Here is a 12,786-nt window from a genome sequence, read left to right as displayed (position 1 = left end):
TGTAAAAGGCCTACAGTGGAGGCAGTGTCTGCTTGTTATGAGCCATACTCTGTTATTGTCAGAAGGTTGAGGTTGTTTAGGAGGAATAGGTTCTGGACAGAGGTTATTTGTTGGATTTCTAGTCTGCAGAATCATAATAAATTGCACTGGCAATGCGGTACTGATTATCTGGTGATAACGCTAAATGCTAGAAGCAGAAGCATTGAAGGTTATTGTAATATATAAAAGGTCTATGTGCTGACAGATTGAGGATATTCCGGTTCAGGAATAAAGATAGGAAAGAAGTTCACAAATGTTAATTAGAGGAGCGTAGAATAGTGAGGGGGCAATAAGGATAAAAGGATTTGATACAGGGGAGATGAAGCATGTTGGAATTCTAAAGATAAAGCCATATAGGCATAGTAAGGTTTGTTAAACTTTCTGGGATTTGAGAATGAGTGACAGGGGACCAAAGAAAATAAGAGAGATGGGGGTAAATGTATCGAGCTGTGAGTTTCCAATCATATTCTAGCTATCATTTTGTAGAATGTACTAAATACATGATAACTAGGGGCCTGATTCATTAAGGATCTTAAATGAAGAGGATTCTTATTTCAGTCTCCTGGACAAAACCATGTTACATTGCAAGGGGTGCAAATGAGTGTTCTGTTTTGCACATAAGTTAAATACTGCCTGTTTTTTCATGTAGCACACAAATACTTGATAGCTTATTTGTAGACTGAAATTTAAAGTTGATATGTATGTGCTACATGAAAAAACAGTCAATATTTAACTTATGTGCAAAACAGAACACTCATTTGCACCCCTTGCAATGTAACATGGTTTTGTTCATTTAAGATCCTTAATGAATCAGGCCCTAGAATCTGATTGGTTGCTATGGGCAACATCTCCACTTTTCAAACCTCCCTGGAAACACGCAGCTTGATACATTTACCCCATGGTGAACGTAAGTTCTGATGTAGCATATGGAGATTTTTGTTTGTGGTCCTCAGAGGTTGTTAGTGTTTGTTCAACTGTCTCAGCTGAATAGAATGTTAGGCCACATACCCTGATTATCCTGATATTTACCTATGCTTTTAATGTTAGTTAAAATGCATCTCAATAGCTTGGGGGTAAATGTATCAAGCTGAGAGTTTTCCGTCAGGTTTGAAAAACCAATCAGATTCTAGTTATCATGCATTTAGTACATTCTACAAAATGACAGCTAAAATCTGATTGGTTGCTGCAGGCAACATCTCCACTTTCAAACCCGCCGGAAAACTCTCAGCTGATACATTTACCCCCAAGTGTTTGATATTGCATTCCATATGTCTTTACTAGCGTTTGTAGACTTTCCTTTGCATTTAAACAGAGAAACATATGGGATTGGAACAAGTAGCATTCTAAAAATCACTAAAGCAATGGAATGCAACAAAAGTAAAAAAAATTAAAAATAAAAATAGTTGTGGAAATACTAGAAACAATGGTTAAGTGTCATACGTTTTAAAAATGTTAAAACCGCATTGGAAAAGAGCGTGACCTGGCAGCAATACTAGTCAGACATGCCTTTGGGTAGCTCAGAGTGTTTGGGGAGCTCTATTGCCAATTTCAGAGCTCTCCCTGCTGTCAAAGTGTCCGGTCCTGTGATTTTCTTGCTCTGCAGTACTGCAGGCACATATTGAGTTCAACAGGGCTGGGCAAAACCAACCCAGGCGGGCCCGAAGCCCTACGGCCTATTCGACACCACATGCCATGAGGTTAATTAGCCTGATTCCGGCACCCGGACCAACTCGGGCACCCACGGTGATCTGCCCATGCAACGCACAGGGAGAAAAGTTCCCCTGAGCCCTTGCGAAAACCTTCTACACCCAGGGCCGCAACTGCAGTACACGGCAACTGCTGAGTCCTCCCCACTCATCTGTTCCCAGGGTGGGTCACCGATGGCACTGCTACAGATGGTCTCCAGCACGAGGAGTGCCCTTGCTACCCCTCAAGCCCCCCACTAGCAAGCAGTAGTCTGGGGGCAAGTGCACTTGAACTCACCTGGTAGACTTTATTAAACTCTTCCACCATGAACTGAGATCCAAAGGAATTTCTCTTATCTACTATTCATACGGTTATACCCAGAAGAGACATGGGGTGGCAAATCTTTTCGATCATCACCTTACTTTTGACCTACTAGATACACATAGCAACAAGGAGAGTAGATTTCTCATCCTGATAGGTAAATTGAACAATCTTCCCTATACTCTTGTGAATATTTATGCCCCGAACCAAGACCACTATAAATTTTTTAAGCGACTAAGTACAATGCTCTTTCAGGTCTGTAAGGGCGAACTGATACTTGAAAGATATTTCACCACTGTCCTTCCTACTTCCCTGGATAGGTCTACTTCTCCAACCGCCCTCCCTGACAGGAGATATAGGATGAATTCTAAGGTGTTACAGGATTTTTTGAAACTTCACAACCTGTATGACACGTGGTGGATTTCTGACCCTCTTGCCTGAGACTATTCTTTCTTTTCCCCCATACACAATACATATTCAAGAATTGACATGATCCTGACCTCACCCTTGCATTCATTCAATCACATGATGGAACCACGTCCAATTTCCTCCAACTTTTTCTTGCTAGCCCTGCGTTCCACCTTCATAATTGTAACACAATAGCCCACCTCGAATGCCTTTTATCTTAGTATGTTGAAACAAGTGATTCCCCCAACATTTCGTCCATGACCCTCTGGAATGCCCATACGGCTGTCATAAGAGGACATCTTCTGACTCTAGTTTAAAACGCATGGAAGGAGAGCCTTCTAAAGACTTTGTCTCCCTACCTCCCTGCAACAGCTGGAAGCACAACATTAGTCTAACTCAGACCCTGTCACCCTTTAACAGATACGTGGCAAACTTAACCTTCTGCTCTCTCACCAAGTGTGCTGAATCAGCATTATTATTATTAGTATCATTTATTTGTCAGGCGCCACAAGGTTTCAGCAGCGCCGTACACAGTACAAACAGTAGACCATACAGAATGACACAGTACAGAACAATAAACACAAAGTACCAATACTTCAGAAACTCCGGGCAGACATATGGAGTAAAGACGGAGCAGAAGAACAGGTATGGAGACAGGAGGGGAGAGGGGCTCTGCTTAAACAAGCTTACATCCTAAGGGAGGGTGAACAAAAACAGGCACAAAATGGAGCCAGTGAAGCAAGGGGGAGAGAAAAAAGGGGCCAGGGGAGAGAGGGGAGAACGAGCAGAGTAGATGATGGGTTAAGTGGATGGTTGGTAGGCTTTGATGAACAGGTGAGTTTTAAGTGCCCGTTTGAAGGAGCACAGATTGGGAGAGAGACAGATGGAGCGAGGGAGGTCATTCCAGTGCAGGGGGGCAGCTCAGGAGAAGTCTTGAATTCTGGAATGTGAGGAGGTAATCAGAGTGGAGGAGAGGCGACGGTCATTGTCCGAGCGCAGGGAGCGACCAGGAGTGTGAATGGTGAGGAGGTTAGAGATATAGGGGGCAGTAGACTGGGAGAGAGCTTTGTAAGTGGTGGTAAGGAGTTTGAAAAGGATCCTGTAGGGGAAGGGGAGCCAGTGTAAGGCATGGCAGAGAGGGGAGGCAGAGGAGGAGCGGCGTGAGAGAAAGATGAGTCATTGAGAACAGAGCGGAGGGGGTCGAGATGGGAAAGGGGGAGGCCATTGAGGAGAAGGTTGCAGTAGTCGAGGCGGGAGATGATGAGTGCGTGGATGATTGTTTTGGTGGCATCTTGTGTGAGGAAGGGCCGGATGCGGGCGATGTTGCGCAGTTGGAAGCGACAGGCTTGTGCAAGGGATTGGACGTGGGAGGCAAAGGAGGAAGAGGATTCAAGGGTGACACCTAGGCATCGGAGTTGGGTGACAGAGGAGATGGTTGAGTTATTAACAACGATAGAGAGGTTGTGGTGGGAGGGGAGTCTGGGGGGAGGGAAGACAATGAGTTCAGTTTTAGAGATATTAATTTTGAGAAAGTGCGAGGACATCCAGGAGAAGGTGGCAGAGAGGCAGTTAGATAGACGAGAGGGGAGGGTGGAAGAGAGATCAGGAGAAGAAATGTAAAGTTGAATGTCGTCAGCATAAAGGTGATACTGACCGAAGGAGGAGATGAGAGCACCGAGGGAGGAAGTGTAGAGCGAAAAGAGTAGGGGGAGTAGGTAAGGCCGGCAAGCTCCTGGCCACTCGGCTATGTACTAGAATCTCTGCCCGCAATCTCCTGGTTATTAGGGAACCCTCTGTGGTGCTGGTTTATGACCCAAAAATTATTTGCTCTGAATTTCAAAAGAAGTACCTAAAGCTATATAATCTCCCCCAACCCCCTGACACTCCCGCCCGCCAGAAACAGGAGGAATGTATAGAGAATTTTCTGGTGAACGCCCAGCTCCCTAAATTGTCCCCTCAAGCAGCGGCCCGACATAGTGAAGGCATAACCTCGAAACATGTCAAACAGGTCATAAAAGCGCAGAGGGCCAGCAAGGCGCCTGGGTTCTCAATGGCTTATTATAAGAAGTTTGTGGTCCTGCTGGTCCCCTGTCTCTGCACCCTCTTTAGCTCCATTCTCCTTGGACCCAGGAATCCCTGGAGGCTAGAATTACCCTTATCCATAAGGAAGGTAAAGATATTCATAGCTGTGCTAGTTATTGCCCGATATCCCTCCTCATTAATGACGTAAAGCTCTACGCTAAGATCCTTGCCAATTGGCTAAATTCCGTACTCCCTTCCCTACAACCAGGTGAGCTTTATCCCCCGTAGACAAGCCAGTGATAACCTTATTCATATAGTCAATACTAGGAAAACTCCCTCATTCATCTTGGTTCTGAAAGCTGAAAAGGCCTATGACAGGATTTCCTGGCACTTCATGAGCAGTTTGGCCTGTCTGGGGACTGCCTGTCTGGCATTCAGACCTTATATTCTCATCCCTTTGTCAGAGTTATGGTCAATGGTTCTCCTTTGTATCAAATATTTATTAGCAATGGTACACGCAACGGATGCCACCTCTCCCCTCTGATTTTTGCCCCTTGTCATTGAATCTCTGGTGGCTACTATTCAAGCCTCCCCGGATATATGGGGTGTGGATACAGGGAACATGGAGAGCAAGCTCTCTGTTTACACCATGCTTTAACCCTCCAGCAAAGGAGAACCTTTTTGCCCAACATATTTGATATCATGACACAATATGGTAATTTTTCTGGCTATAAAATAAATAATACAAAATCTGAGGCGCTACTCTTTAATCTCCATTCCTGTGATTGTTACAACATCAACTCCCAATTCCACTTCAGGTTGCAAAAGAAAATACTGAAGTATCTTGGGACCTACATTACTCCCTCCTATAAGTCCTTATATCAGGAGAACTATCCATCTCTCTTTCTCAAGTTTAAATCTGATACCTTTTCCTGGCATTCCTTAATTATCCAATGGACAGGATCATTGCCATTAAAATGACTGTTATTCCTCAGCTTCTTTACCTATTTCAGACACTCCCCATTAAGGTTCTTCTCTCTGAATTGACTACTATGCAATGACTCTTAACTAAATTTGTTTGGCGGAGATCTCCCAGGATCCGACTAGCATTGCTCAAGAAACCCACAAATCGCGGGGGTATAAGATTTCCCGACCTCAAAACTTACTACTGGTAGGCCCATCTCAGTTCTGCAGTTACCTTTTTTGCTCCTCCTGTCTCCCATTCATGGGCAGATATAGAAGCCGCTTATCTCTCTCTCTGCCAGATCTGTCTAGCATCTGGGGCCTACCTACAACTCCCCAGGCTGCCCTTAGTAAATGCTTCCGTACCTTACTATTTCCTGCTCAGACCTGGGAGACCTGCAAGGGTCATATCTCTGTCCCCCCAATCCCTCTGTCCATTATGCCACAGTGGCACAACACCGCTTTCCCTAGTAGTATGCATCGGTCCTTGTCTCAGGCTTGGAACACTTCGGATATTCGCTTTGCTGGGGACCTTTTGGACTGGCGGAAGCCCATGGCTTATGCTGTCCTCCGCTCCAGACACCCCAATCTTCATCTGCCCGTTTGTAAATACTTACAGATTAGGCATCTCCTCCACTCTCACCGGTCGGGTAACCCACCTCCTCTGATCTTCCTATTTGAGACCCTCTGTATTTCCTCCCCGCAATGGAGGGGCATGGTTTTACTTTTCTATAACTTACTGCTAGATGGTACGCTGGTCCCTGGGAATGCTCACTGGAGGGAATGGGAAAGGGACTTGGGCACTCCCCCGAAGGACTTCTGGGAGATCAACAGATTGTGGGCTCCAGTTCCATATCTACATCAATTAAAGAGAACACATACAGGATCTACTATCTTATACCTGATGGAATCGCTATAATGTAACTCCCTGGTTCACCACAGGTGACGACCACCACCCTATACTAACTGATCTGCCAGACGTGGCTTATGTATTTTACACAGCACGGCTCACTTCCCAATATTTAATTGCATATTTGATCCCAAGCAAATAGTTAGCAAATTGCTTTTATCTGTCTAGTGCACATTAGTCACTAAAAGCAAATGCCTGAATGTTGCTATGGTCTAGTGTATATGTTTCACTTAAATGCAATAGAAGTAAATGTACCCTATTGTCTTGCATGTCTATTATGACAATACATTGTATAATTCACAAATGTTTTGTATGACTTTGCTTGCTGAATAAATCAAGAGTGATCCCATGTATGAGAGAGATTCACTGTTACCATATAACAGACATGGCAGTGATCCATTGTGGTATGTGGATGATGTCATAAATTGATAAGTAATATGATAGCTCACTCACAAGATAATGGATGCATCTATGCAGAGACATAGCTTTCCGTGCATAATTACTTATGCCGATATTTTCTACAGAATATTAGAAAATTAAAAGCATCCCAATCTATAAAACTGTTTATTTTCCTTTAAAATAACTCTCATACTGACAAACAGGTCAACAGGTCACCCACCTTCTTTTCAAGGTCTTCTGTCAAGGTAAACTACATTGTGGGCCATCAACATGGCCCTCATTGAGTGGAGGCACCTGCTAGATGGGTCCAGATTCCCTCTTTCTATCCTTACTGGCCACAAGAACCTGCAGTATTTTCATGGACAAAGAGGATGAACTCTCAGCAGGCACTGTGAGAACTATTCCTAACCAGGTTTGACTTCATAACATACTGGCCTGGACTCAGTAATGTAGAGGCTTGATTCTGGGAGCGGCCACCTCTAGGGAGTTGCTGGATAGGATCCAGGTCGAAATGGCAACACTTACCAAGGTGCCCAAGGTACCAAGGTTTCACGATCCCTGTCCTCTGGGGTCCTATGGTTAACACAACCTATGCAGGGTATACACTTAAACATGACATATTTTACACATTTTAATGTGCAATTAGAATTAAATTACCGTGTTTAATGGATTAAAATTAAACCTTTGAATGCAGCATGTGCACAAGTTTTGCCACATTCCAGTTGATTTATTAATACATTGTTTAAGGCTTTAAAAAACTTGATTGACTCAATGGGCCTTATATTAAGACAAGTGAACACAATTCCAAAGTTGTATTAATACTCTGATCCTTCTAACCCCTCAGGATGTTACACCTGAATTCAACAACCATGGGTTCCTCCAAGCAGTTGACTGGCAACATGAAAATAAAGTCAAGAATCTTGGAATCTCTGACTGCTCATAAACAGATCAGATATACAAAGTAGAATACACATATCACTAAAAAGGAGTTTCAGAAAGGTCTTTGGTGGTCCACAGTACAGCGTAGCTTACACAAAAATGATCTGCATTGAAGAATTGTCAGAAGGAAAAAATTCCTACCAACAAAAGTTAATGTCTGAAGTATGCAGAACAGAACTTAATGTAAGGTAAGCTAGAAACTTTTGGACCAAAGTACTCTAATGAAACAAAAATTAAATATGGCCACACTCACAAGATATACATTTGGAGAAAAATAGGTGAAGTATCTGTAGAAAATACATCTTGCCAACTGTTAAGCATTGGTATGGCTCTATTATACTTTGGGGTTGTGTGTCAGTCAATGGAACACGAAAAGTTGTCCAGGTGGAAAGAAGAAAGAATGGATTCAACTAATATCAACACATTCTAGAAGCTAATGTCCCAGTGTCATTGAAGCAACTGAAGCTGAAAAGAGGCAGGATACAAAGACAATGCCAACCCCCCCCCCATGTAAACTTTTCATTCACGATTGGTAATTTTACAGGGGTGGGACTTTGGCTAACCAGGAGAGAGGATCTCATGCCTGGACTGTAAGACTCATCGAGAGAACCATGCGTAAATCAGTGCCAGAAACAAATCTATTTTTCTCCTGTGTAAATTGACATTGCACATGGTTAAATGGGTGGGTAAATGCTATTTCTTTTCCACCTGTTATCCTGTGGGTGTACATCTGGAAACCACGTCTTTGTGATAGTACAGGTTTATTTGAAAATCAATGTCAAATATAGATGGTTAAAGAAGAACTACCAACAAAATAAGTTTTTCACCTGGTGTGTAAAATCAAGTACAATGGAACTTTGCAATGTATTTTATCACAGTAATGTGCAGAGGTAGAACACTAAATGTTATTTAATGTTATGTTATGATCCTCCTTCCTCCTCTTTTATCAGTAGCTATGTAGAGATTTTAGCCATTTTAAGTACATGGCTACACTTCTTCAGAGAGAAGAGTAGCAGGTTATATAAAAAAAAAAAAAAAACTACTAGAGTCGAGGATCGTGATAGCACAACCATACATTTGATAAAAACAGCCTATGTTTGTGTAATGACAACTGTAAAGTTTAAACTATATTTAATGTAACACATCATATTGAAAATCAGGGGCAGGCTGGGGGGCAGGGTCATAGTTGGCTACCTTGTGCTGGGTCACTGTGCCACCTGCATTTTTTTTTCTTTAAAATGTTCCTAATAGGCTGCTGATTTAAGTCTTGCCCCCCTGGGCTAAATTTTGCCAGCCCTCCTCTGTGGAAAATTAACATCTTTCAACATGTCTAAATCTATATGGGAAAATGTACTTCCTGTTGTGAAACATTAGGATGTTAGAAGTCAATGCAGTGTTCTGTGACCTGTGTGCCACTGATCTTTCTGTGACTTCTAATATCCATTCATTTTACAGTAGGGGATGACTTACTCATTGTAAGACAAGATTAGTAACTTTATGACAAATATATATTTTTTTTCAGTATTTAATTACCAATGTCTTACTTAATTACCTCTGTCACCACATTATATTTTGGCACACCTAGCGAGACACTAGTGGTAATATATATGTATATATAGTGACAGAATCACTTAGAAAGTGAGAAAAGGAAGAAACATATGTGCTTTAAAACCCCAGGGAGTTTGTTTGTGTTTGGGAAAGAGCTTCCCAAAGATTGTCTTTGGCTGTAGGAAAAGCCGGTATAAGGCTCCCTGGGGTTATGAAGGGTGAGAGATGGACGGGCTCCATTGTTCAGGCCATTACAGGGCTTCAAACCTACCAGATTCTTTGCTGGTAATCAGGAGTTGCACCTGTGTTGTGCTGGTAAAAAGCTGCTGGGCAGTTCCCTCAGTCTCTCATTACCTAAGGAACAGCTCAGATGAGAGACACTGCTGTTTGTCACCAGTAGGTTCAGTTGTTTTGTATATTTTGGACATTAGGTTCTTCAGTTTTGAGAATGTATTTCTGTTGTTTTAATTAGAAACATTAACCCTAACCTGATCTTTTGACAATATAAATAGATAGATAGATAGATGGATTTGTGTGTAATAAACAATAAAGCAGAAGCACTCATTACATGAACACAGTTTAATTTTTTTAGTCAGCCTGTCATACAGTCTTGTGAGGTGATTCTGTGACAGGATTCTGCATGAGAGATGGGCTGGTGTCTGAAGGCTAAACGCCCTTTTAAATCCTTTGTGAATAGGAATAGTCACACTTCTAGAAAGGTACAGTACTACTCAAAATATTAAGAACATATGACACAGTTCTTTGTATGAGATGATCACTATATTAAGTTATCTCACTTCAATGTTAAGGCATTTTCTGGTTTGCATCCCTTTGACCCTCCTTTACGCCTATGAATGCTTTACTGAGGACCACCTCAATTCCCACACTCCTGGATGTAGTTATGGGGAAAAAGCACCTGTGGCATTTAGAAAATGATAACAATAGTTTGTCTGCATGTTGCTTAATCTATTCACCTTTAGAACCATTGCAGACTTTGTGAAGTCGAGTAGGAGAAGCCGGTTTCAGTGCATACAGAAAGACAGATGAATAGGGAAAGCACAACAAACGTTTCTTCTATTTGACAAACCACACCTAACAATTAATATAGTCAATTAAGCTACTAACTTCAATTATTTTACTTATGTTACATGTGTATAAAATATAATATTATAAATGTCATATTTGAGAAGTCCTTTAATGCTTACAGGGTGTAATATACAGTCCAATTTAAATACTTTATAGCTATAAATGGAAGACTGTGTAGACCGTTATCTTGGTTGAAATATGCAATGTTGCAGCTGTGCCTGGAACTGGGAATATGATAAATTGGTCTATTTCAGTAACTTTAAAAATTTTGATTTTTTTTTTTAAATTAATGCAAAATAAGGTGAGTGACACTATTAAGAACTGAATCATGAACCAATGGCCCAGAAATAATCCTGCCCACAAAAGATATTTTGGAATGTGGGTAGAATTTGGTAATTGGTTCAAAAGAAAAAAATGTATTAGGTAGAATGTCAATTTTTTTTAAATACTTAGAACTTATCACATAATATATAGTATAGATGTATAGCACAGTGCTATTCAACCATATAACACAAAGAAATTAGTGCTATATAAATAAATGTATTATACATAAAATAAGTCAACAAATAGAACTTTATATTAAAATAGTATTATTGAGGATTATGGATTTTAAGTATAAATTATGACCAGGAAGTAGCCTTATGAAATATCATGTTTCAGATGTTTAGACACAAATCCATATTAATGGTCTATATGAGTTTCCTCATCTGTGTTTTGAAACCACCAAACAATAAAGTCAGACATTCTGGTTGTAACATTCACAGCAGTAGGTTGGCTGCTGATTTATTTTGTAAATGTAATGGATTTTTACTTCTTCAATCATATGAAAGACAGCTGTTTTGATTTTAGTTATGCAAAACTGAGTACCACAGGACATTACAGGAAAGCATACAGTCTTGGTCTTCCCGCCAACATTATGCGAAACTTACAGTAATAGTTGTTGTATGATTAAAAAAAACATAAGCATGGTGTAACCAAACTACTTAGGTGTAATTGAGAAATGAAAACAAAATGCAATGTAAAAAAACTAGAATTGTTTTATTGTGACATCTATGACACTGAAGCCCTTTGTACAAATGCCACTGGGTACTTTTGATGTGCAATGTATGTCGCATTTTATAGGATGGCACTGAACTTCCTCCGATAAATTTCTATGGTCATCTGACCTCAGTGCATTCACCTAGTTACAGAACTTGCACCACTAGGCTTGTGTATACGAGTAGTTGGTCTTTATAAGCACCATTAACAAAAACCCAAACCCACTTTAGGTTTTTATCTAGTTTACAATTGCTCCAAGGATAAATAAAAGCTTGATTACACTATACACACATGTCATTTACATGACATATAGAGATAATTGAGATAAACTAAAGCTAATTTTGGTTGAATTTGTAAATAAGAAGTTTAGACAGAGTAATGGTTGGCTTCTAAAATGTGTAAATATTACAGTGCATTTATAGAAAAAAAAAATGTTTCAAATGTTACTAGCACCAAAAATGTCTGGCTTAGTGAGTTGTACATAGCATGGAAAACTTTTAAATTAGAAACCAGAAAAGTCCAACATGAGAACAACTACATGTACCTCTGCTGAAATTATGACATGTTTCAGCATCAAAGGCCAACTTCCAATGAAAAAGTCCCCACGTTTAAAATCGGCGTATTCACAAGGTAGCTCAGCTGCGTACTATATAAGAAGCCTGAGAAAGTGGTTGTGTTGAGCTGGGATAATGATCCTGTACCTTGCATATGTTATGAGAAGAAAGTGCTTTTTAATTCATAGAAACATAGTTATAAAGGGTTGTACCTATTCTATGGGAAATCAGTGAAGTCAGGGAGGGAACATTCATGTCTACTTATCAATCTTTGGTTTCATTTTTCTGTTCTTTGGTTTGGCAAACTAATGAAGTAGGATTTTAATTTTCATTTTAAGTATGTCGCCCAGTTCACCAGTGAGGTAGTCTCTGTCATGTCTATCTTCAAGCTGGTTCAGCTCTTTCTCCTTGTAAAGAGGGAAGCTGCTGATCTGTAGGTTATAAACGCCAGCCACTGGCTTCTTCTTCAGATGCAGGTAACTGATTCCTTCTCTCTGGTTGAGCCTAAATAAACCGTCTTCGTTTCCAGAGTCTATTAGGTATTTGTTGTGATGTTTCAGAGTTGTGAGGGCTGGGGTCAGCTCCAGAATACGGTCTCTGGTGTTTAAGTGGGAGATGTTGAAGGAGAGGATTGCCGGTTTTTCAATATCCCAACTTGCAAGGCTAACAGGGGCTTCCAACTGAAGCTGTTCGTGGCAAATAAAAGTAAAAAAAGAACACAAAAAATAAAAGCATGTTTTATGATCTAAACCACTGCTTTTAATATGAAATCACTGATAACTGTATACTATCTTATCGTCCAGATTTTGTGCTATACATCTAATGTGTATGGTTTTTATGTTTTACCACTAGAACAACCACAACGTTACAGTT

At 40.7% G+C, this 12,786-nt stretch overlaps 1 protein-coding gene across 3 annotated transcripts in view; it reads right to left on the bottom strand.

Annotated features, from left to right (window-relative positions):
• Window positions 1-11,070: 11,070 nt before the first annotated feature.
• FBN1 (fibrillin 1) overlaps window positions 11,071-12,786 on the bottom strand; it is a 192,673-nt gene continuing 190,957 nt past the window's right edge. For all 3 annotated transcript variants that reach the window (XM_075207977.1, XM_075207978.1, XM_075207979.1), the window contains exon 66: window positions 11,071-12,599. In XM_075207977.1, the coding sequence (XP_075064078.1) occupies window positions 12,219-12,599 (381 nt within the window). In that variant the 3' untranslated portion in view covers window positions 11,071-12,218. The remainder of the gene's footprint in view (window positions 12,600-12,786) is intronic.

Source organism: Mixophyes fleayi, chromosome 4, assembly GCF_038048845.1.
Source record: "Mixophyes fleayi isolate aMixFle1 chromosome 4, aMixFle1.hap1, whole genome shotgun sequence".
NCBI classification, from domain to species: domain Eukaryota; kingdom Metazoa; phylum Chordata; class Amphibia; order Anura; family Limnodynastidae; genus Mixophyes; species Mixophyes fleayi.
This window is presented reverse-complemented; position numbering and strand designations above follow the sequence as displayed.